The sequence below is a fragment of the Monodelphis domestica genome, chromosome 3 (assembly GCF_027887165.1).
Source record: "Monodelphis domestica isolate mMonDom1 chromosome 3, mMonDom1.pri, whole genome shotgun sequence".
Lineage (NCBI taxonomy): Eukaryota > Metazoa > Chordata > Mammalia > Didelphimorphia > Didelphidae > Monodelphis > Monodelphis domestica.
This window is the reverse complement of record NC_077229.1, coordinates 473,998,411-474,023,194: the sequence shown is the minus strand read 5'-3', so window position 1 is coordinate 474,023,194 and position 24,784 is coordinate 473,998,411. Positions and strand designations below refer to the sequence as shown.

Genomic DNA, 24,784 nt, shown 5'->3' with positions numbered 1-24,784 from the left:
TATACCTATAAAGTTAAGGTTTTCAGCTCTGTACTGGTTAGAATAAGGCCCAACTCCCAAAGCTAAATCATATACACAGATTGTAGCTTTCTGCTCTCTGGCCAACCGAAGCCATCACATCCTTATTGTTGTAACTCCCAGATTGTGATACTGTCACAAAACTGTTGCTAGGCAACAAATGTGGTTACCAGGTCTCAGCGAATAGCTGAAGGGGAAAGCAAAGTGTTGCACCATTGTAGAGTAACCATAGCAATGACCTACTATTACAGACTAAAGAATTATCATTAACAATGTTAAAGTATCAAACAGAGGCCCTGAATCTGGAGACTTCCACGCAGCATCTCTGCATAATTGGGTTATCTAGGAAGAGATTTCAACTCATTATCTCAATGGGAGAATGTTTTTAATTATTATTTTTAATTTTATAATACAACAAATTTTCCAAGTAGTTGTGGGGCAACTGCTAAAATGATACAGGTAAATTGATGTAATCCATCAACACCACGTGAATGTTATCAGATGAGAATCTTGATAAAAGTACTTCCCTTTCCTAGATCAATATTTCCTGCCTATGTTTGGTTCATGGTGCATATGATATGAAAAATGCGATATGGTACGGTTGTACATTTTAAATTAAAGCCAGAGAAGGAGCTGCAACAACAAAACAAACAAACCAAAAAACCAAACCAATGAGGTACCTGTAGATGTAGACAAAGCTTGTTTAAAATACACACACACACACACACACACACACACACACACACAAACCAGGTGGTTTAGTGGTAGGTAGGGAAAACAACTTTTAAAAAACTTGACCCTGTGAAAAAAGGTTTCAGTGCGACCATTAAGTACAGACCGAGGTGTGGTCGCCTCTAGAGCCAGCTCTTCGCTAGGATTTCCTGCCCATATAGTCCGTATTTAGTGCCAAAGAGAAAAGACGGAGCATGGACAAAAATCCCTTCAGCAGTCGAGCTTCGGGACAGGAGGGAACAGTCCTTTTTTCCTCTCGGGACAGGCCTGAACCTTCCTTTTTCTCCCTCTTGGGAAGCCGAGGAATACCTCTAGGGAGGGCGGAGGAAATCTAATTCCCGCCTGGAGAAACCAACCCCCAAACGGCTGCGGCTGCGGAGCCCGAGGTGAGGTGGGAGGTTTCTGAGCAGCCGGGGAGTTTCCCTTCCCACCTAGTCGCTTGATTGGCCTGAGGGGCGGGTCGAGGTAAGAGGTCGCCCTGCCCCCCACCCCCCGGCCATCTCCCAGCGGATGAGAGGGACTAAGGTGAACCTGGGGGCCTGCCCCTGGAGGGGGGACCGAGCTGGCGGCAGGCGGGCAGGCAGGCACATCTGGAGCAGCAGCGGCGGCGGTGGCGGCGGTGCAGAAGCCGCCCTCGGATGTGTCAGGGTCCTCCTTCCCTCCTCCGTGCCCAGTCTTGGGCTGCTCCCTGGGCTTCTCTGCACTAGTCTCTCCGAGACTCTCGTTTTGGCGGAAACTGTAACTCATCTCCACAGGAGGACCAATTGACCGAATCCTCAAGAACTTGTGCTTTTTGTGGGGGTGGGGCGGATCTCGCTTTGAAGGTTCAGTTCTTCCCTACCCACCCCCACGCCTAAGGGGAGGTTTGCGGGACACTGAAGTTTATGTAGAATTTCTTCGGTGTTCAGAAACCCTGACCTCTTTTTCCGGGTGGTCTCCCCTCCCGTGTCAGGGCGGGCAGTCGGGAAGGGGCGGGTGAGGAGGGAGGTGCCTGTCCCGGGAGGGCCTGCGCTGTGACCCGCTGCTGGGGGAGGGGTCTGGGGGGCTCTCAGCTGCTGGCAAGGATTAGGGGGAGGCACCTCCGTGAAGCTTTGGCCCTAAGTACGTAACCCGCTGGGCGCCGGGAGGGCGAGCACGTCGCCTCCTCCGGGGTGGGCTCACTTGCCAGCCCGCCACCGGCGCTGGGGCTGCGGCTCCTAGAGCCTACTCCCCGGCCCTGAGCCACTAGTCAAGGGCTTTTTCTTTCTCTTTCTTTGTGAATTCATTCCCAGGGAGCTGACTGTAACCCAAATCTGTTTGTCTCGCAGGTACTGAACGTCACGAGCTCACTTCGTGGAAGAGTCTCCCATCTATTTTCAAATTCTTTACTGAAGCTTCGGAAGCAAAGAACAGTTCCCTCAAAGCATCTCTAACTCGGCGCTCACACCGGATAAAACACGAAGAGATTTGAGAGTAGGGAAAGAAAGAGAAAGGACATACAACCAAACACATCCGTGCATACACACGTACACACACGCAAACACCCGCAAGCGCACACAGGCATCCCTTAGCTGCCTATTTCGGCAAGCAGACTCCCAGCCCCTCATTAGATTGTTTTCTTCCTAGAGCACAGGGTCGTGATGTATACATCTAAATAGCGTTTTGCATTATTTCTAGATGAGTGCAACTGTCAAAGCAATATGGGTTCACTGGTTGTGCTTCCTGTGGGCTGTAGCTTGGATTTCGTGCTGCCCATCAGTGCGCAGATTAAGGCTGACAGCGGTACTGCACAGTGCTGTGTGGTGCAGCTCTAATTGCCCTGACATAGCCCTGCACCTAGTTGATGGCAGAGCTTAACAGTTTCTTCATGGTCCTATTGCCTGCAATATTTTCTGCTGCTATGGAAAAAAAAACACAAAAAACACAATACTTCATCTTTTTTGCTTTTGAAGAGGAGCAAAATATTATTTTATAAACCTAAAATTTTAGGTAGATTTTTGACATCTTATTGGCTTTATTTTGCCAATAAATTTTAAACCCTTTAAATTAACAGCACAAATGCTTTGTATTTTGTAGATCTGTAGGTGTGAACTGCACCCTCATGAAAAATCTATTTTCTTTAGGAATCTAGAGAAAACTTATTGAAAATCTATTAATTCCTAAATCTGCTTTTTTCTGCTAAGAGAACTCTGGACATGAAAATAAAATGCCAATCAAGTCTAGATAGAGAAATAAGGAAAAGAGAAAGTTTGGAAATGTAAATCAAAACAAATTAATGATCCCTTGGGGTGTAATATAAGTATGTATAGATATGTGTATGCATATGTGTATGCATATATATGTGTGTATGTATGTGTACACACATATACACACATATATATGCATATTTTTGATTTCCCATTTTCACATGAAAACCTGTCAACTTATTGAGATATTTATCTTTTTAAATATATGGTTTAATTGAGTTCTAATTTCGGTTATGCACATAAGTTTTACTTCTGAAACTTCATCTTGTTGGAAGTTTTTTAATCCTAAAAGGAATAGTTTATTTCGAACCTTCATGGAACAGATGAGACGAGATTTTTGGATGACATCAAGAAAATTAATCTGTGCACTCAAGCCTTTTCCTTTTATAGGACTAAGTGAGGCCAATGATATTCTTTTAGTCTACTTAGAGTTAAAGAATACTGCTCTGACTGAAAAGTGGAGAATTAGAGTGAAAGATTTTCTCCTATCAGTCCAGGAGTATTATTTCTAGCTCTCCACTTGCTTTTGAGGATCTTCTCTAAAATTCCAATTACTCTGTAATCAGATCCAGTTGAGATCTCCACAACACTGTGAAATAGCAGAACTTAAATGAGTCCTGATTTTTCTGATAATTTTGATTGAAATGTTGCATTGTAATTTACTGAGTTTATAATTGTTATCAAAAGCTTCATTACCTAGTGAAGATTGCATTCATAATAAATGAAGGATGAATTTAATATTTGTCACCTTCTTTTTAAAAATATGCTACTGTAGAAATGTCTGTCTTATTTGATGACATCATGAAATGCACCAAAAATGTCATAGGATTAAGCTGCTCAAAAAATCAATTGAAATCGTCCACCACATTATAAGCATTTATACATTATGTGCTCATATCAGCAAATTTTGAAACTGCTAATGTCTGATACTGTGTCTGGAATGCACGTACACTAATTAATTCTTATGGTTTTGATGAAGGCAAATTAAAGTGATCTTTTCTTCAGTGGTCATGTCTGTATATCCTCTGATGTTATTAGAGCAAAGACAAAGCAGGGGGAAAAATCAAAACGGTGTTTCATCCAACTGCTGTGTAGCTTCAAAACACACTGCCCAACAGTGTCCAACGCATTGGTCTGTGATATTGACCCTTTTTATCTGATACTTTCCAGCTTTTAGAGTTAATGGAAGAACTCCAGAAAATGGTGTCATCCTCCAGTGAGAGCACTGTAAAAGTTAATATAAACCGAATATATTTTTTAAAATGTTTTGAACTGTGTTACTTTTTCACCATAAGAAAATGTTCACAAAAACCTGTAAAATTTTTATATCTTTTTTTCTTAAATAAAGCTTGTGGGGTGCTCAATTCTTAAAGCTCCTGCAACCAAATTAGGGATGAGTAATAGCTTTCTGCCAGTGTACCATCCTAATCACTCTCTTGTCCTGCTCTTCTTCATTCTCACCTTCCTTTTGACTTGTAACTGGAGTCAATCACTGTATAATTGCTTTTAAGGCAGTAAAACCTGGGGATTGTTGGAGTTTGTTTCAATATCTGTGGAGAGCTATTTGAAAACTTTTGCTTCCTTAAGTAGATCTGGGTGAGAGATTTAAAGAGGAAACTAGGCATCCAAAGTAACTAAACTTACTGGGTAAAGCCAGATCTCTTGACTTGTTGATTATGGGTTTGTGGTGTAAATGTGATAATGCATCTCTTTTATCCCAGATCTACAACTCCAGTTATTCTAGCCCACCTGCTTGTTTCAGCTCTTAAGTCTTCCCTTGTTGTGGTTTTGTTAATTGGAGGTTTAGGAGGGAGGGGGGTTAAACTTAAATGTGGTCTTTATATCATTAGTTATATACTCGATTCCAGGAGTAATACTGTGGGAAAACAGGAGCTGTTAAATCCTGTGTGTTGAAACTAAGAAAGCATATAATAGCTTTGATTCTCTCAGAGTGCCTAACCCTGAAATTGAGTACATCTTTACAAGTTTTAGTGGAAATACATATATGCCTCTAATTGTGTTAACCACCCCTTCTTCAAGTTTCTTGACTGTGCTATTGCTTATACAAAGCTGTAAAGCAAGGGGATTTCCTATGAATTACATATTTCTGTTTTTGGTTTTAAAATAAAGGGGTTTCCCTTCCATGTTCAATGGTAGATTCCTTATGTTCTGCTTACTTATTTACTACCTCTATAGTGTTAATAAACTGTAGAAGTTAATAAAACAAGAACTGAAGAATATATGTAATACTCTGTATATGTATACATGCACAATTGCACAAAAATATGAACATAGTAACATTTTAAATATTACCACTAATTTTCTGAATGTTGAATTGGCAAGTAAAATCCATTCAGTAATGGATTTGAAGGCTCAATAGCCTTCAAAAGACATCATCTTTTTAAAAAATTAGTATCTTCTGTATCTGGAATCCAGATACAGAAATATCTGGGAATTTTAAGGCTTAGTATACTGATATGATTTTTAAAATAGACACTGTTTGAGAACACATTTCTATTTTTCTCTTGAGAAGAGGCTGTGTGTGTGTGTGTGTGTATGTAGAAAGAGAGATTTCCAATGATCCAGAATTTCCAAATGTGGTTTGTTGATTTATTATATGCACTGAAAGTATATTTGGGATTAATAGAAAAGAATTTAAGAAAGATTAATATAATGTTAAATCATACCTGCAGTATTATATATAATCTCTACATTCATATATTATGTGTATCTTGAGGCTTTTCCTTCAATAATCTCTGTAACTCTCCAGAGAGGACTTTAGGTGGCAAGATGTATTATTTTTGTACTAATGTTGGTAATATTAGAGATTACAGTTAATAGATGTTAGATGAGTTTCATTAAAGAGACAAAATTTCTTAATATTCAGTGGAATCTCAATGATCCTAACCCAATCAGGTGGATGTTGACTCTTGCTGTCCAAGTTTTTATATGCAAACTCCTGCATTTCTTATTTCATCTAATAGTCCCAAAAGATGAAAAACACAATTTAAAATTAGACACTAAATTCTCAGAATTTCTCAAAAAATTTCCCCATGTATTTGAAGGATTCTTTAATCAAATGTGTGAAAGATGCTTAATGTCAAATATAAATGGATGGCAAAAGAAAGGAGAATAACATTGGTTATTTTTTGTTTTAAGGTTTATTAGACATGTGTAATGGAAAAATTAAAAAAAAAAAACCTGGGAGCTGTTCACTTAAAAAATAAAATAATTTCCTCCTCCTCTCCTCACTTCCTCCCTTTCCCCCCTTCCTTCCTTTCTCTCTCCCTCCCTTCCTCCCTCTCTCCTTTATTTTCTTCCTTCGGTAGGGTAACCAAATGGGAATTTCTTTAATTGTTCATATTCTTTTTATTTAATATTCCATTGATCTCCAAAAAGATCAGTTTGAGTCTGGGAAAGGAGTTTTAATCAACACTTCACAGAGCTTAAAGTTACCCTACATAAGGTATCAGATTTGCTAGGTGGTTTTAGATTTAAAGCAATGCCAATGTCATACACTATACTAAAAGTAAAGAATGTATGACCAGTACAAAATGTTGAAAAGAGGAAAATAACACAAAGTCAATTAACAGTGATTTAAGATTAGAAGTAGCCATCAAAGCATTCCCCATTTATCCTGAAATCTATGTAATGTAAAAACGCAACAATGATAGTCTTAAACCACACACTTAGGAGGGATGAATGTTGATTTAATTGATTCATTTGGATCGATGTTTTTAAAGTTTCACACCACTGATCTTTTATGTAGTGATGTCTTTAGCAGTCAGTGGTCTCATATGAGCCTTCTCAGATTTCATCAGTGGGGCTCTCCATGACATCTGAAATTATGCAACAGTCTGTAGAATGGTATCTATGATTGGGAGACCCCAGTGCCAAAGAACAAGATTAGATGTTAAGAACTCTTATTAATTTCTGGCACAAAAGCCTTAAAAGAATACAAATCATAAAGGACCATAAAGATTTAAATGTCCAAATATTACATAGTTAGTTTTTAAGTGCTAGATGGAATAGAGTAAGTCACCTTCCTGTATCAACAAAAATAAGTAGTCAGACTTTAACCATTATATCTTCCAGTCAGTGGAAACCACTTTAAAGGAGAAATTTTGACTTGATCCAGATTTTGCCAGGTCAAAACCTACAAAGGTTTTGCATCTTTTTCCTTCCATGATCTTTCTGAATATTCTTTTTTGTGGAATTGCGTTTGGATTCATGGGAAACTATAAAATAATACTGCACTGTACTTTGCATTCCACTATAAAAGAACTTGAAATAAAAAGATAACTATCAATAACCCCCATCTACACATGCACACATACATTCACTAGTCATACACACACACACACATGCACCTTTAGAGTTTACACATTGTGCACCTTCAATAATTAAAAAAAAAAAACTTGGTTGGAAACTTGCAAAAAACACCACCACCACCATGGCACCATCTTATCACCAACGACCATTTTCACTTTTCTGTCCAATTTCAGATTGCATGTGTTTGTGAGTATTTCACTAGATCAGTGACAGCTCTTTATTTGCATAATTATATGCTCTGGTCTGAAGAGAAAACTAACCCCCAAATTTCATGGGTCACCAAACTGTGACAATCAATGTTTTATCACGTATGCTAAGCAAAATCTAAGAAGCTATATGAAGTTTCTTGGGGAGTTTTTACTCCTCAGAAAATTAAAGAGTTTTCCTCTCTTGAATAGATTCAAAATCTTTCCAAGCTCTTTGTAACTGAATTCTGTTTGAAGGCAAAACTAGAGATTAACATGTAGATTTGGATCTTGAGCCACTAGCATCACTTCAAAGTGGCTTAAGAAGCACAGCAAAGCACTAATGAAATTCTACATTATAAATACTGTACTTCATGTGTATAGAGGAAAAACTTTTTCAAAATGTGGGTATAACAAAAAGTCATCAGAGCTAGTAATAATTAAACTAAAGTTTCATTCCTTGTTTTAAGTGGGGAATGATTTGAAGAGTCTGAGGGGGTATTTAATTGACCTATCATTACATAGACCCTTATAGGTATGTGGAATATTTTTGCCTATTCATATTGATATCTTTTGACATATACCCATATATGTATACAGCATAGCAAAATACATATATTTATATGAGTACACATTGTCAACTTAAGTATAAACAAAACACACATTTTAGTAATGAGATTTTTGACTATACAATAATTGCATGCTCTAACATTCATTTTCAATTTACCAAAATATATGGTAGCAGATTTTTTAAAAAAAGCAGTTTTACTTCATAAATGTCTAAGTCTCCATGTGTGTATAGACAAGGAGTGTGTGTACAATTGTCTTTATTTCACTTTTTCAAATGCTATTTTAACTAGTAGTTTTTTTTTTAATTGTAGGCAATCTGCCAATTTAGGATTACAATAGCCAACACTTGTACAAAGGGTGAATATTTTTATGATGTTAGTGAAATCCTAGAACATATGCATTTCCTCTGGTCTCTGGAGAATTAACTTTATCTTTCATGATGCATGTATCACAAGTTTACAAGAAAAGAATGTATAATTTTATTTAGCAAAATTGATATTTGCCTTTTGTTTAAAATAGCATGTCATCCTAATTTTCATCAATAATTTGTGCGTCAGGCAACTGATTGTTATTGAAAAATAATCGGCAAGAAATGAAAAAGGTGGGCAGTTGTGAAATGCTTCAGTCTCCAGGTGAAGACAAAAGAACTTTGGGATAAAGGATCTGAAATTCCCTAGATCATCTCTATTATTTTAGAGAGGCAGTCTCATAAAGAAGAAAAAGCACTCACTGGTGCTTATAGTTAAGATGACCTAGTACCTGTGTGACTCCAAGTGTGACTTGTGTGACTTGCCCTCTCTAAGTCTCAGTTTACTCTTGGGAATAATACTTACATTATCTCACTCAGAGCTGTTGAGGAAAACTTTCTGCATCTTAAAATGCTATGGAATTGTGAGCTCTTAATAATTCTTTTTAAAGGAGTAGAAAGTCTTGATTTCTTTCAAACTGATTTCTTTAAAATCTTTGTTAAAAAAAAAACCCAACAACTTACGACTGTCTTTTCCCCAGTTCTGAAAATGTTACGCCCCTGCTTTTTATCACCATGTGAGAACACTATATCTCACCTTCTCTCTCTGTATTTTTTTTTATTACCTACAGTCACCACCCTAGCCTATTCTTTTCACCTCCCAATAAATAAAAGGGAGTTTGGTCTGAAGGTCTTTCACTTCACTGGGTGAAAATTGCTTCAAAGTAAACCTGTAAAATTAAAAAAAAATGAATTCAAGTTAATGTTTAAACAAATTTAATGAGTTTATGGGGGTGTATGAATAAGAAGATTCTTTGTGCCTATTTGCTTCTTAGTTTTAAAATGAAATTGAGCTATTATCTTTTTTGTTTAAGCCCTTATAGAGAAACTTATAGAAAATGTTTGCAAGATAAATATAATTACTTTATTTCCTCTGCTTTTGTCCTTTATGAGAGCACTAATGGAACTCCATATATATCTCTAAGACTGCTGTTTTGGGAGAAAGAAAGAAAAAATCTGAATTATTTTCCACTAAACTCTGTGCATGAGGGGATTGACCCTGCACTCTTAAGGCCTGGATTTTCTTTTATCATTCCATTTCTTTTTGCTCAAGTACCACCTAATCCCCTTGTGTCTGGAAAAAGTATCTCTGAGTCAGTCCATCTTCTCATACCTCCAAATGACTTCTTCAAGGCTTTTTTCCCCCTGAGCACAGTTAAATAAATGGCTTTTCTCCAGTTCAGTTTCACACCTTCTCTGGGAACTTAGCTAATCAGGATTTATCAAATGAAAAAAATATCATTGGGTTTTTTTCCCTTTGCTTCAGCAAATTACTTGATATCATCCCCTAGAATAATCAGCTCTAAAAATAGCCCCAGCACATCAATGCAACATTTTGGCTTTCATACAGTTTTGAAAGAAACCATTAAAATTGCATTGATCTTACAAATATTGATCTAGTGCTTGATATCAAATATCAAATGAGATGCTGCCAGTTGCTGATCATTGTGCCAGCTGTTTGAATTCTTGTCCTTTTCCTTCATTTTAACATGAATTCTAGTTCCCAAAGATAAGCAAAATTTTCCTGATTAATTCAATTAGGATTGATCCTTTTAACTGTTTGGGATAAATAGCAAAGTGCTATGTGGAACATTTTCAAGATGTGTCATCTCCTTTTTTAAAAGTTCTTTGGGGCCAATAGAGAGGCTAATTCACTTGTTAGGCATTTTTGATAGTACAATTATATTTCCCTCCCTCATATTTTGTAAGGACTCTGTAATCTGCTATCTTTTTCTTACCAAAACCAAATTCTTTTAGAAAAGGAAGTGCATTTATTAGTATGCCCTTTTTAGTACTGATAGTGAAATTGTAGTCATTCTCAACGAATGATCATCCTTAAGAATAATCTTGTGTTTATATTCATTTTATATACTTGAAAAACATTAAATAATTGTTCTTATTATGCTTCCCTTTAGAACAACAGTAGCAGTTAGGAACTCAGTACCAACGGGGATTTGGGAGGATAGTATGGATAAATGTAATAGATATTTTAAAGAACATGCTTTGCCAGTATGTAAATGGTTATTCTGTTTAAGAGACAAGTTTGTGCTATGGTTATATTTCACACACAATTATGACATGGCTAACTTCTTTTATATTTTCTTAGATTTTAAAGTTGCATCTCTCTCTTCGTCCTCTCCAGCACCCCACTTAAATTTGTCTGATCACCAAGGATTGCTAGTGATGTAATCTGAAACAGACCATTTAAAAAATAAAACTATCTTATAATGTTGAATTAAGTGTTGACTAGGCTGGAGGGAATAAGAAAGAGAAAATTTTCATAGGCTTGGCATCTAAATTATAAAGCTAATAAAATAGTATATACTTCTGGAGCCTTAGGAGGATAGAAGAATCTGATTCCAAACCTAAAATCCCTGAAAAAAATTTTAATATCTCTTTTTCTGAACTCAATTTGGAGAAAGTGAAATGAAGTCAAGTCAAACCTCCCTCCCCGGTACCATGGACAGCGCCCAGTCCTCCGTTCACTTTGCCTTGAAACCCTAGCAACTTTTAGCTTCCTAACTCCCAGGCTCTAACTGTCCCTTCTCCCCCCTTCACCCTTACGAAATTTGGCATCTAAAACTTTATTCAGTTTCAAGTCCTCTTATCTGTGGGTGACATTCCTTACCCCCACGTCCTCTTTAATGTGATTGCCCCAACACCGTATTATCAGCCTTTAGACATCGCTTCCCTTACTTGTCTCCTCTGTCCACACATCTCGTCTCTACTTTGATCATTGGTCAAAACACTGCCTTTCTCCATAATTTTCCCGGCTCTAGAGTAATGCAACTTTTCTTTGAGGAAAAATTTCTCCTCTATCCTATTACTTAGCGTCTCTCGACGCTAATCATCTGATTTAGAAATGTGAGCTGTGAGCACTTTCTCCCTTGTCATTGGGTCTCAATTGCCAGAGAATTCCAAAGTGAATTATTTTTATCCAAAGACGCACCTCCAAGTCCACCTGCCCTGTTGCAAAGCAGATTTGCTCTTGGCCAGAGCTGTCTGATGAGCTCTGGTGCTTCTAGACAGCTTGTTAATTACAGCCCCTGGAGAGGAGGCTTGGAGGTTTGAGCCCAACAGCGCTAAAGAGCCTGACAAGGAACTTACTTGACAGCACCAAAAAGTTGAAATATTTACTTCAATCCCCCACTTTTTCTTCTACCGAAGCCTCAAGTTGTCTTTCCTGCACTTCTCTACAACTCCTCATTTCTCCACCTCCTCCCCGATCCTGTTACAATTCGACTTACGTAAACCATACAAAAGGAAGATCATAGCCTTATCTTTTATCCTATCATTGTCACCCTGGCAACACCTGAGTTGCTTTGCTGTTTCTAAAACAGGATGATTTCAAATAAAATAAACCGGACCTTGTTCTATCGGATATGTTTTCCCTTGGTGTGGCTTCAGTAAGCTTAAACTTTCCTTCCCCACCCCTGCCCCTATCCCTAATCCACTACAGCACTCCTTCCCCCTTGTACCCACGTTGTGGACAAAAAAGAAAACTTATAGGTAGATGAGATAGTCACAAAACTAAACGTGGCAAGCTAATTGATAGTTCAGAAGTATTTTAAATTCATTTTATCGCAAAACTTTCTAGGAAAAGTCTGGGAATAGAGCTTAATCCAACAAGCTTCTGTGAAATAAAACTTCTGTGGACCATCACCTTCCAAAATTTACTCTATATTCCGATATTCTAATACAGTTATTAATGAACCGATTGGACATATTACTGAAAACCAGGCATTTGCGCAAGTGTCGATTTTTGAAGTCTCTCCTAGTTTGGACGAAATTTTACTAAAATACTATATTGTCCTATTGCTTTTTAGTAATAAAAATGTTTTGTTATTTTCGCTTTTCACGTTTCTCCCCAGATTTAGTGGGATGGCTTAAATCAGGTGCTTTCCCTTGTAGCCCATCACTCTCAAATACTTTCCTATCTAAATGCTTCCTCCTCATCTGACACCTTCTCTCATCCCCACCCGGTACCCCAAGATTCTTTCCAAAGAAGAATTTGTTTATATTTGGGGAAAAACTTTAGGACTTTGAAAATCACTCTTTTTGTTGTTCACAAATGCCTAAAATTGTTTCAGTCTCACAGCTCAGAACTCATCCAAGATAGGAGCTATTTCAGCCCTGGATGCGACTTTCCCATTTAAATAGTTGATTCCCTGCGATAGCTAATAAGATTCAAGGCTACACCTCAGACAGCTTAAAGTTTTCAGGGACAGTAAGTCGAACCTGTTGAATAGTAACCTGGAATACTTGGTAGGTTAAGACTAGATCGTTTAGCACAATCCAACTTTATTCTTCCCATTATTTTGTCAGTCAGGACCTTTTAGCAGAAGACAAGTTAGGTAATTGTTTGGGGACATTTCATTCCATCTGGTATGGTTCTTGCTCTCCAGTAATGAAATATTGTTCTAGATATTTGAAATTACTGGAGGGAGAGGCAACCTTAAAAAGGGAAAAAGGAGGAATGAGAGTATGGATGCTTTTTATCTGGCTGTTGTGTTTTGCTAACGATAAGGGGTAACAAATGTATTTGAGGCTATACAGGTAAACTTTTCCTGAATTCCTTCTCTAGCTACTGTTTCTCCAGCTTCCTTGAACCTCTTTTCTGCTAGGAGATTTTCGTTACCTCTTGGAGAGGGGCGGGGGGAGGGGGGGAGGTGGAGGACGGAATGAACGTCCTTTTCTATACCTCTGCTTGTTTAATTATTTTCTTAGGGATATATTCTGAATCTCAGTCAGAGGAATGAATAAGCTTCAACAAGAACCAGATATACCTCCACTTTAAGTATTACAGTATCAGCATACTGATATTTTCCCGGTGAAGAGAGCAAGAAAGGAAGTTGGGGAAGCTTTTTTCCCCTCTCAAATAATTTCACGTATACAGAACATTCTAACCCTCAATTTGTGAGCGGAGCTTCTTTACTATAATGATGTTTTGGCTCATCTGGGCTCATTTAAAATTATTCAAAACAAAACAGTTTTCTAGTTCGAAGGCAACTTTTCTTTTCATCAGAATTTTTCCTATTTGGATATGCTATTGTGAAATCCTTTCCATTCCGTTCTCCCTCCCCCCCCCCCCCCCACTCCTCCAAGTAACCCTTCAAAGTCTCTCTAAATGACTTTCCTCGCCCTTCGGTCGTTTGTCAATGTCACATGTACACTGCCTATTTAGTCAAAGAAAAGTGTGTATTTCATATCTTATCAAGGAACAGATTTCTTTATTTGGCTTCTTGGAAATCAATAATCTCTCCAACATTTTCCAAGACCCTTTAGGAGAAAAGTGAAGTGTAAATACTAATATGAAATTTCAATCTAACAAGTTTGGCTAAAATATGCCAAATGAGCATCATAACCCTCAAAAATGCCCGGGAGAGCAATCAGACGATTGCTACCAAGAAAAGTCGCTCCAGTTTCTACCAGGCGAATATTTTTTTTTTAATTGACATTGTTGGGAATGGAAAATTGTAGACTAAACTTGTAGAGCACTTTTACAGTCTGTAGAAACTAAACTATAAACCGGTGTGAAGATAAAGGGGTTTGAGAGGCTTCAGAACGACTGAAGTGGGGTGCAGAAAGACAGTGCATCATACTTAGTAAAAGGACCACTTTCATGTTTTGATAAAATGGAAGACTTGAGTAACACTCCTTCATTTATTGAATACTGTGAAAAATTATTAATCTGGTCTTCTGATGCTTGAAAACTTAAAAAGACATTAAAGTAAGTTCTACTTATTGGTTGAAGGGAAAATGGGTAAGTGTAAAAAAGAGGAAAAAGATTAAATGAACTCATTTTAAAGAGTTGCAGTTTGTACAGCACTCTACTAATAAAAACCAAAATCAGATGGAAAAAATACACGCCATTTCTCAACTTAGAAGTCAACTTTAGAAATGGTATAGTCTTTTCCTAGGGGTTTCCAGAAATTAATATCTAATAGTATTTAACTCATGAAAGGCTGTAAACTGGGATCATACTGAAATGCAACAAATGCGGGAAATCTCTTAAGTAAACGGATATTTTATTCGAGAGTTGAAAGGGATTTGTAAGTGTTTGAGGATCTGGAGCCCCAACCAAAGCAAGACTCCCTCGGATTTAAGTTTTCCTGATCAACTTTCAACCCCGCGAAAACGAGAGCCATTTGCTTAACTTAATCCAGAACATATGTTCGCAACAGTAGCAGGTTTTTGGTGTGTGGCTGGGGCTGATCAAGTTGTAAATTTTCCGCCTTAGGTTTTCAGCGCCTCCTAGTTTCAGCCTAACACCTAGAGAGCAACTTAGAAGAGATCGTAGTCTCAGAGCCAGGATATGAGAAAAGATTTCCAAACACTCCAAACTCTGAATGTTATATTCTCTCTCTCTCTCTCTCTCTCTCTCTCTCTCTCTCTCTCTCTCTCTCTCTCTCTCTCTCTCTCTCTCTCTCTCTCTCTCTCTCTCTCTCTCTCTCTCTCTCTCTCCCTCCACCACCCCCCAACCCCAAGGATAGTACAATCATCCTCCAGTAAAAAAAAAAAAATTTTAAACCGCAAAACCCTGAATAACTTGTAAAATCCTGTTGTATTTGAATTGGTTCTTACCAGTACCCATCCCCAACCTCTTCTTTAAAGGTATATGAATAAGAATAGTGTATATTGTGAAACTGGCATGTTCCTTGGACAAAAGAGTTTACTGGTTCATTCTTGTTTTTCCCAACAGAAGCTTATACTTTTCATTTAAATTTCTCTAGGTCCTTAAAGAAAATGAAAACAATTAAAGGGTGTGGAATTCCAAAGAGATAGGTTACAGTGATTAAAACACGTTTGGGCTATAAATCATAATTCTCACATGTAAAATAAGCTTCGCTGTAGGTTTCTATTATTTATGGCATGGATATTTTCCTTCCAATCTCCTTGAATAATTAAAAGATAGGGTGTAGGTGTTATCGTATTTAGGTTCTAAACTAACCATACGAATTTGGATCAATTAATGAGTCAGATTTAAGAAGAAAAATCACTTCAACACCCGGCTCCATTCTTTCTGAAACAAGAAGGGGGAGGAGGGTTAGGGGGTTAAAAGGAGGGGAAGGGAATTTTGTGGTGAAATGCAAGCATTGTGAAGGAAGTCTGACAGTACTAGTTTCTCTAAGACCCAGTTAAATTATCTAAGGCAAAAATTACCAATATGTTTTGTGAAATGCAGCAGAATATTAGCTGAGCCATAAAAAGGTTTTGTGTAGCTGTGTTAGATATTGCAAGATAGTTTTATTATGATGATTATCAGGAGCCTCTCTAGTCTATATTCCTCTCGAATTAAAATTATAATAATAGCAAAAACAATGACAATAATAATAATGCTGTGATAATAGAATGCCCACAACTGGTTGAGAACAAGATGCTAAAGAGCTACTTGAATTCTGAATTGAAAAGTCCTGAGACACAGAGCGCCATCTAGCAAGCAAATTTAGAATCAAAGTGCACCAAAGAAAAGAGAATAGAGAATTGGAGCCAGAAGAGGGAGAGAGGTGACTGAATGCTCAGTTGCTGAAAACTTGAACTCTCCGCCCAACCTACCTGGATTCAGTGCTCACAGTCAGATTCTTTTCTCCAACCTCTCTTTGATAAATTTCACTTTGGTGACTAGATTGCATCCTCTTTGGTATATTTCCCGAAAAAGCAACTAGTCATTGTCCCTTGCTTCCATCAAAAATTAATCTGTCTTTGGATTTTTCCATCCTGTATCAGTCTGCACTATCAAGTATATGTGTGTGCGCGCGCATGTGTCCCCACACTCGCCCGTGAATACGACAGAATTGGGGGACAGCAGAGACAGATAAGATGGACGTCCTGGCTTAGAGAGATTATTCTAAATTTACAAAGTAGTCCAGGCTTTCTTCTGAGCCAGAGGCATGTTTACTTTTGAAAAAATAAGGAAACATGAAATACTGTGTTTTAAACATAAATTATATCATTTCTGTCTTCTCCCAAAATTTCCCTTTAGATCTTTTCTCCCTTTGGTTGAAGAGAAGCCAAAGAAAAGGTCCAAATTTGATTAGTTTGTAGCCTGTCGAGGTGAGGGGACATAAGAGGAAAACCTTCTGTGGAAAGTTTCTTTTCAATTATAGGAATAGTCTTTGGAACTACATTAATTTTTGTATTTCCAAATAAAACAGTTGTGTTTCTGATATGAATTCAATGTATGCTTCTTTCCCCACCTTTCTGTAAAGGAGTTTTTCACCATTTCCCTTTGGCCAGCTGATGTGCACAGGAAGGAAGAAAATAACTCATCACACTTTATGCCTCTTTCCTAAAATCTTTGTCAGAGCCCTCTGAAATTCCATTTTATGTCAGAAATGCTCTCTGCTTTGACCCGAATATGTCTCAAAATGGTTTGTGATTTCCTACTATTCAAGATCACCTATGAGGTAACTTATTGGTTTATGTTGTTCTTATAATACAGGGCCAGAGCCTTGAATTTCCTATTGTTTGGGAGTTCTCCTCCCCATTAGAAAAGCAAGAGCTTGAATAAACTCTTGGGAAAGGAAATATCAGCAGATCTGAGTTGAGGTGAACAGATATTCCAATGTCAGTGAAATCAATATGAAATAGCAGATCTCTTTGTAGTCCCAGTTTTGTATTTTCATTCACAGCACAATATCTCAGAAGAAAGGAGTCTTCATATAATCACATGCCCAACATGCTCATTAAAACATCTCCACAGGTTTTAGTATTTACAAAAATAAAGACACCCAACCAAAACTAAGCCAATAAAAGAAAGAGACTTCAGAGCTTGCATAAATGCCACCTTGGAAAACATCTAAGGCATTTTTGTGAAGTCTCCCATGCCTGCTTATGCCTGGGAAACGTGCAGCAGAGTTGAAGTTGGATTGTGCATACCATCCGTTCGTTCTGCAGCGCACCCCCCACCCCCACTCTTTTCCCTCTAAAGTTCATTGAAGAAGTTCACAGGCATGCATCGCCTGGGATCCCAGTGAAGGTTTAGCTTTTTTCGGCATCTTGTTAAATAGCACATTTCCCCATCCAGATCTTCTTAAACATGAAACCTCCTCCATGATAGGGTACCCAGCTGTTTAATTTAACATTGATTTATTGCTTTTAAAAGTAAATTTACACACATGCCAACAGCGCTCCATTTTGTTTCCCCAGACCCTGAGATTTATTTTCTACTTAGCGCTTGTCTGACAAAACAATGTCCTTTAACTTTATTACACATCGATGAGGAAATCTGTCTTATTTTTGTTTGGATTTATTGATGTTACTTGTAGGGACTTTTGTAATCCAGAAAGACTAAGGTCAGAAAGTAAATACCAAATGAAACATACACAGACTCACCGAATAGCAGGGGAATCTCAGAATATGGCCTGGCATATATTGCTTGCTGAACACTTCATCTGAAGCCCTCCCTATCTGCTGCCTGAAGTAGTAGTTCCCAAGCAAGGCCAGAGAAAAGCCATCTCGATGTTTGCATGGGCACAGGTAACATTCTAGGCTCAATAGAAGCTATGTTCCCACTCAGTCTAGAGTCTGTGAAACGGCTGAGTTCATCACTGAGGCCATCTCCAAGAATAGTTCCAGTTTTAGGGAAGGGGAAAAAAAGGATATCTGGGTGACTCTCGCACCAAGTCTGCCTTACTTCTGTGTAGCAAACTTCCGATGATCAAATATAAAGTAATGTCTGAGCTCAAGGGAATTAGGATGGACTTCCAAACAGCCTTTACCGCACACTTCATCTACATACTGTTTTTCCTTTGGTTCCCAGTAAAAGGACCACCTTCTTCTTTTTACAGATTTTTTTTATTCCTTGCATTTTTCATTTCACATTATTTAAATATTTTTATCAAGAGTAAAAATACAGGAGGAATCATAATAAAATTGTCATGATACTCCATGGAAAGAAATGTTAAATAAAACAGACAATTGATAGATATTCTAGAAAAGAATCAGTTTGGGGGAAAGATATTTAAATTTCTCCGACTTGAGACATGGGCAAGGTTTTTCAAAAAATCTATGCCATGTGCTTTCCTTCCCCCGAACTGATTTCTCAGGGTAGGATCTAATAACTACTCCAGAGATATTCAGATGAGGACACTATCTCTTTGCTAGTAAGAAGTAAAGATGTGACAGGTTTTGTTATCAGGGCTTAGTGAGAGCATTGTAAGATATTCCTTTTCTCTTCCCATAAATACACCACCTTTAAATAAAGACCCCCTATCTTAAAGAAGGACTACCCCCCAATAGCCTTGTCCACTGCTTGTCCAAAAGCCTTCACATAAATATAAACTTCAGGTCACTTAACATATTTTAATTGATTTTACCAACCTGGAAGGACAGGGGCTGGGAACGGCAAGTTAATGGGTAATACTCCTCCTACTTCCCATGGAAATGCACGTAAAGTGCATACAGTAGCATCCTTCCTATTTAAAATGGTCTTTTTAAAAAATCTGTGAAACCTTGAAAATTCTCCTATTCATATCAGCAGCATTTCTTGCCGCCCCCCCCCCCTTCATTTGGCCTCTGAAAAGGGTTCCTGTCACTCAGAGAGGGGCCATTTCTTTAACCTCTTCCCTATACACCCACAAGGCAGCTTTCACATATACACAAATTCTCCTCCCTCTCTCGGCAGGTGCCCCTCCCTACCAAATCCACATTTCTGTCCAAGATGTTTTCAAGTTGCCGATATAAAGATTAGAGATGTTGATTCTCTAACAAGAGGGAGAAGTACTTCTCTAATCAGAGCTAGAGTAGGCCACAAAGCGGCAACAAGCAGCCCATAATGTCGTCCCTAGAGCGTTGGTTTCCAGCTGGAGCTGAGCGAGTTATTGACTGGAGGATCTGCCTGGTCAGGACCATTCTTTTTAAGTCAAGAAGCTACACTTAACATTAAGAATAGATGGCCTCTGTCCATGGAGCCTTGACCTTCATCAGTGTAGGGATGTGGGGGATTTTGAAAAGGTGACCCAAATGGTCTCTTTCCAATATGTAGTATAGTCACGTGTCGACATATCTTGCTATTAGGAGAGTCCTTTGTTAATGAAGACTTTATGCTACACATCAACCCATTTCCAAGAGTATTTACAAGGGTGGGTGTGTGGTTTAGGTATTTAACCGAATCTCTAAATATATGTGTAACCCACACAACTATTCCAGTCAAACTGGCCTTGTCATGGAAAAGCCACAGAACTAACTCCTTTCACAAGAGATGTGCAGAGCAATTTGCAAGTAAACATTTCCATTTCCAGTCTGCAAAAAGAGATTCGGACACACCAAGAGGTGGAAGCTTAAATTCCCAATGGGAATGAAATAAGAACAAGTTAAAATTGGGTTCTCACACGAAAGTTATTAACTTCTAGACCATATACTTCCTCCTAGTTTCCTCCTTCCCATTCCCTTTTCTTCTTCCTCATGTCTTCACTTTTTCTTTCCCTTGCTCTGTCATACTCAGTGGGTGGGAGGTTGTGTGTGTGTGTGTGTGTGTGTGTGTGTGTGTGTATGTGTGTGTGTATAGATAGTATAAAGTTCCTGACTGTGTCTCACACATAGAAACCTGCCAAAATTGGGAAAGGGGTTAGATTTGGGCAAGGATACCTTGGAGAAGGGACACTGATGGGAGAGTTTTGGAGACTTATTTGGGAGGAAATAGAGGGTCAGATCTGATCTAAGTGGAACATCTGCAAAACATTCAAGCAGCTTATTCAGCAAAGAATCCAGCCATTTATTGTAGAAATAATAAAAAGGCACTAATGATTATAGTTCCCACCCCTTCCCCCAAAAGGCCAAAGCTTAATGAAATAATTCAAAGGTATGCCTCATTTCCTAATAGTGGAATTAAACAGCAACAACAACAACAAAAAAATCCCAACTAAACTTTCCAGCTCTGCCTTCTGAAGGGCCTGGGAACCGTGCTGAGAAATGAGGTAAATAAAATGTAAGTTAGAATGCTATTAAGCTCAGGAGAAGGTATATGGCTCATGTACAGTTCTGCCTTCATGTGTAATTAAATTACAGAAAAGTCTTCTTTAAATGATATCATTTGGAATACTTCACACTCAAGGATGTCTGAGGTTAAGTAGCTTTTAAAACGTTAGTTTTAAATAGCTTATGCAATGAATAGCTACCTTTAAATCCTAAAACCATTATAAATATGCTATACATATGGATGCCAGTTTATCTCTACATATTTCTTTTTAAAATGAGGGAAGCATTCATAAAAAGCTGCTTGGCACACTTTATTTTAGGAAAGCAGATGTTAATTTTTTTCACATATCATTTTATGACCAAGTACATGTGTAACATTGGAAAGCATCCAGAACGCCTCTATTATTTGCTAAATGGCTGTTGGTTGAGGCATATTATTCTCAACATAACTATGGTATAGGTTATATCAATAAAATAAACATCTGTGGTTTTACCAGGAGAGAGGAAAAATTAAAGAGTTCCTATTAAAGTGGGAAAAGAGTTTGTGTAGGAAGAACACACCTGCAACATAGTAAATTGGATATTTATTTTGTTCCGTGCAAAACAAAGTCCCTCTATAGTACATTAGAGATTATTTACTTTGCGTGAAATAAAGTTGAAAGCCTGCCCCTCCATGCCAAATATGATTCTCATTGTGGCCTTCTGCATAAGAAGATAACAGGTACTGAGCATTATTTTCTATCCTGGGGGTGATTTCTCTTCCTGTACCCCTTCTCTAGAAAATACACAGTTCCCTTTGAATGCCTATTTCATACATAGCTTGATCTAAAACCCCAGCCTGTAGGAATTCCAATTCACAGAAAATATTTTTAGCTACTTTCCCACCATAGAAATATGCCCAGGAGAAGTTTTTCCCTTCTCTTTGCCCTAGGTTACTTGAGTAATCCAGTGCCTAAGGTAAATCAGTGGCATAACAATTAATTGTATTCAATATTTATAAGCAAATTTATTTACATTCAGGAAAATAAATGACATAGAAATATAACAAAATAAAAATAAGGACTTTCAATACGTGTGTTCATGAGATTTTTTGTATGAAATCACATATATGTTCTGTGTTCAAAATGAAAGTGTATATAGTTCTTCCGTAGGTGTAATTTGTATTTCGAAAACTATTTGCCGCTCTCCACTCCTAGACTATTCCTCTCAGTATTGCCCTTTTCCAAAAGGCCATGGAGGGGATTTTAAACACAAAATACTGCAAATATGAAAAATAGGTCACCAATAAAATTGGTCTCAGCATGCAGTATAATTGCAACAAAATGCTGCTGAGTAAAATCTAGGAGCGAGCTGGCTGGGGTGGCACAGTCGAAAACCATCTGGTGTGTATTAAAAGTGGTGCTGTAAATATTGCTGAAAGCTAATGCATTATCAGCTTCTATAAGTGCACAGGGCCTGCAAGCTTTCCATATGTTAGAATATGTAGATAGAGTGGAAAGTGGGGAAAGGTGTCATATCAATCATGAGCTTTTCAAGCATTGTTTTGCACACTTCTTATGGAAGTTCGGCCAGAAAAGAAAAAAAAAAGTCCACCAAAAGCCAGGGACAGGACATTCTCTCTTAATAAGTCTCTTCTCATGACCTCGGTCTCTTGACAGTGTCTTTTTGCTCACCCCTTCTCTTCCTCTCTTTCTTTCTCTGCCTTCTCCTCCATCACTCCCCCTTCCCCCCACCCCTTTCCCCACTCCTCCTCTCTCTCCATCCGAAGATGATAGGTCAAGCAATTGGTGACGTCACTCCGCATCAGTAAAAAAGAGTAACTGTTTCAGAGAGGGAGAAAAAATGCATCTGTTTTCCATCAGTTGTAAAGTTTCTCCTTTTTAACAGAAATACACTGCAGCTCGAGTACTCTTATTTGGTTCTCTATAACGCCTTTAGCTTGTTAGTCGTTCAACAGCCTGCAGGATCTTTCCCTGATCCAGAAATGTGCATCCCGTGCCATACTCTATTTAAATTTATGAAATTCATTAAAATACGGCAAAAGTGAAAAAAATGTCTCTGAGTTCACATTGCCATCCAACAGCCAACTTTTCCCAACGTGGGTGGAGGTCTTTTAAACTAAGTGAAATTCTTCTGTCAGCCTTTAACTTTCTTCTCTGAAGAGTTCTCTCCAAGTGGAGCTCTACACCAACGCTTCCGCCCCATAACACCTCCCCCCGCCCAGCCTGAGAATCCTCCTGCTGTCATATTTCTTCGGAGAAGCAGAAAGTTTTCGTTTTTCTGGTAGTGATCACATGGAATCATTGTTCCTATTTCTCCACCCCTCCTTTCCATTCTTTCCACCACCGCCACCACGAGCACCTGCCAATTCCTGAGTTACAACTCCTTATTCAAAACCAAGGCAAGGAAACTGTCTGGAATCGTCTCAGAGATCACTTTCTGTCTCACGAAGTTTCAGTGGCTTCTTTCAGTTTTTCTCCTCGCGGGTCCTATTCCTCCCTTTCCTTCACAGACTCACACCTCTACCCTGCAAACACATAACGCTTAACTCCAAGGGCTTCATGGGGCTGAACCTGCTGTTAGTGACAACCCAAGTTCAATCAGCAAATAAATAAAACTCTTACTTTTGTTTTGGTTGCCGGCTGCATTCCCCCTCTGGTCGCTGCCTCCTTTAATTATGGGAGCTATATTTCTTCCCTGGGAGACATTCGTGGGGATTTTGTTTTAGGTGAAAACTCTTTTCTGCTGAGTTATTTTGGAGCTGGGACCAAGTGAGCGCCCCATATCCAGAGGCTTTGAGTGAAGTGCAGATTGAGACATATCGAGTTCCCTATAAAAGGATCATTTCATGTGGGAGGTTGGACACAAAGTTTGCACTCGTGACTGGCATTCCAGTGAGAGACATGCATATTTTAAAACAACAAAGCACGCTGGAAAGGAGGCTGGGGGGGGGGGGGAGAAAACTTGGAAAGAAGTTACTAAGTGACAAACATCTGTCAACATGGGATAATTTGTATACTCAGTGTAAAACTATCTGACGAGTTTTATACAAGTGCAAGGAGAACCGCCTAGTGCTGCAAGGAAAGTTGAAACGTTACCCTTGGGAAATAGGGTTAAAAGATAGTTTCGCATCCAAGTTGCAATTCAGATTTTTAAAACGTGCAGACTAACAAGGATTTAAGAATGTTTCTCTGACCAGAGAAAAATGGATCTATTTCTGAAACTTGGTATAAAATGTTTCCTTTCTGACCATAGTGGTTTTTTTTTAAATGGGAAACTCAGTAAAGGAACACACCACCACCATAATAATTGGCCAGTTTGTTGTTTTAAGGTAGAAAGGTTAGCTTATGAACGAGAACAATAAACGAAAGCATGAAACAAAAAGTTCAAACTCCTGTTGCTATACATTTTTAAGTACACCTAAACAGAGACAGACACACAAAGTACGCAAAATATCTCCCCCTCTGCCTGTCGTCACGGAAAGGTGGTACAATATTTTCTAATATTTTCTCTACGGTTTAACATCTTTTCTTTCTTTCTTTCTTTCTTTCTTTCTTTCTTTCTTTCTTTCTTTCTTTCTTTCTTTCTTTCTTTCTTTCTTTCTTTCTTTCTTTAAGGATTGAGGACAATCAAAGTGTCTTTTCTAGAAGTGAAGTTTTAAAGCAAATAAAAACAACAACAAAACCCCGAGGTAGTAAGATGCTGCCGGGGTCTTTTTCTACTGCAGAATCTCCAAAAACCACATGGAACTTCCCTTTCCAGCTTCCCCACAGAAATCTGTTTCTCCTCGAGATCTGAAGACAAAAGGAGAGGAGGCCTAGTGGTGAGCTGGATATCTCTGTTAGTTGTCAGTGCAGGTCCATGGGCAGGGAATGCTAATGAGCCTTTGCGCAGCTGAAGACTGGATCTCTCTGGTAGACTCTTACACTCATGCACAGGGACCCGTGCACACACACACTCACATGCTACCCCGCTAACACGCTGAGACACACACCCGGACAATCACACTCTCTCCTTTTTCCTGTGTGAATCTAGAGATCGATAGCTGACCCTACGATTGGCCAGTGCTTTATTTATCTAGCCGTGCAATGATATTATCAGTCTTAAACGTTATATATGGCGGGTGTCTTCCTAAATCACCAAAATAGAATAGCTTGCAGCGACCAGTCTGGTCTTTCTAAAAGAAATCCCTCACAATCTCTCCACCCCGCCCCCCAACACACACACACACACACACACACACACACACACACACACACACACACACCGCACTCCTC

General features: G+C 38.5%; 2 protein-coding genes across 24 annotated transcripts in view; one reads left to right on the top strand and one right to left on the bottom strand.

Moving 5' to 3' along the window:
• Positions 1-5,215, top strand: part of FAM172A (family with sequence similarity 172 member A) — a 560,458-nt gene extending 555,243 nt beyond the window's left edge. For 14 of the 17 annotated variants that reach the window (XM_007487306.3, XM_056824657.1, XM_007487298.3 and 11 more), the window contains one exon: positions 2,058-5,215. In XM_007487306.3, coding sequence (XP_007487368.1) covers positions 2,058-2,200 — 143 coding nt within the window. In that variant the 3' untranslated portion in view covers positions 2,201-5,215. The remainder of the gene's footprint in view (positions 1-2,057) is intronic. The other 3 variants (XR_008917892.1, XM_056824647.1, XM_056824649.1) reach the window with 1 other exon arrangement.
• Positions 1-23,400, bottom strand: part of LOC103106450 (uncharacterized) — a 60,649-nt gene extending 37,249 nt beyond the window's left edge. The window contains exon 1 of one of the 7 annotated variants that reach the window (XR_464520.3): positions 23,132-23,400. Coding sequence is in view for 1 of the 7 variants with exons in the window: in XM_056824659.1 (XP_056680637.1) it covers positions 961-1,497 (537 nt within the window). In the remaining 6 variants the exon portion in view is untranslated. Of the gene's footprint in view, positions 1-856; positions 2,165-23,131 lie in introns of those variants that run through there. The other 6 variants (XR_008917896.1, XR_008917897.1, XR_008917894.1 and 3 more) reach the window with 6 other exon arrangements.
• Between the last annotated feature and the right edge of the window lie 1,384 nt (positions 23,401-24,784).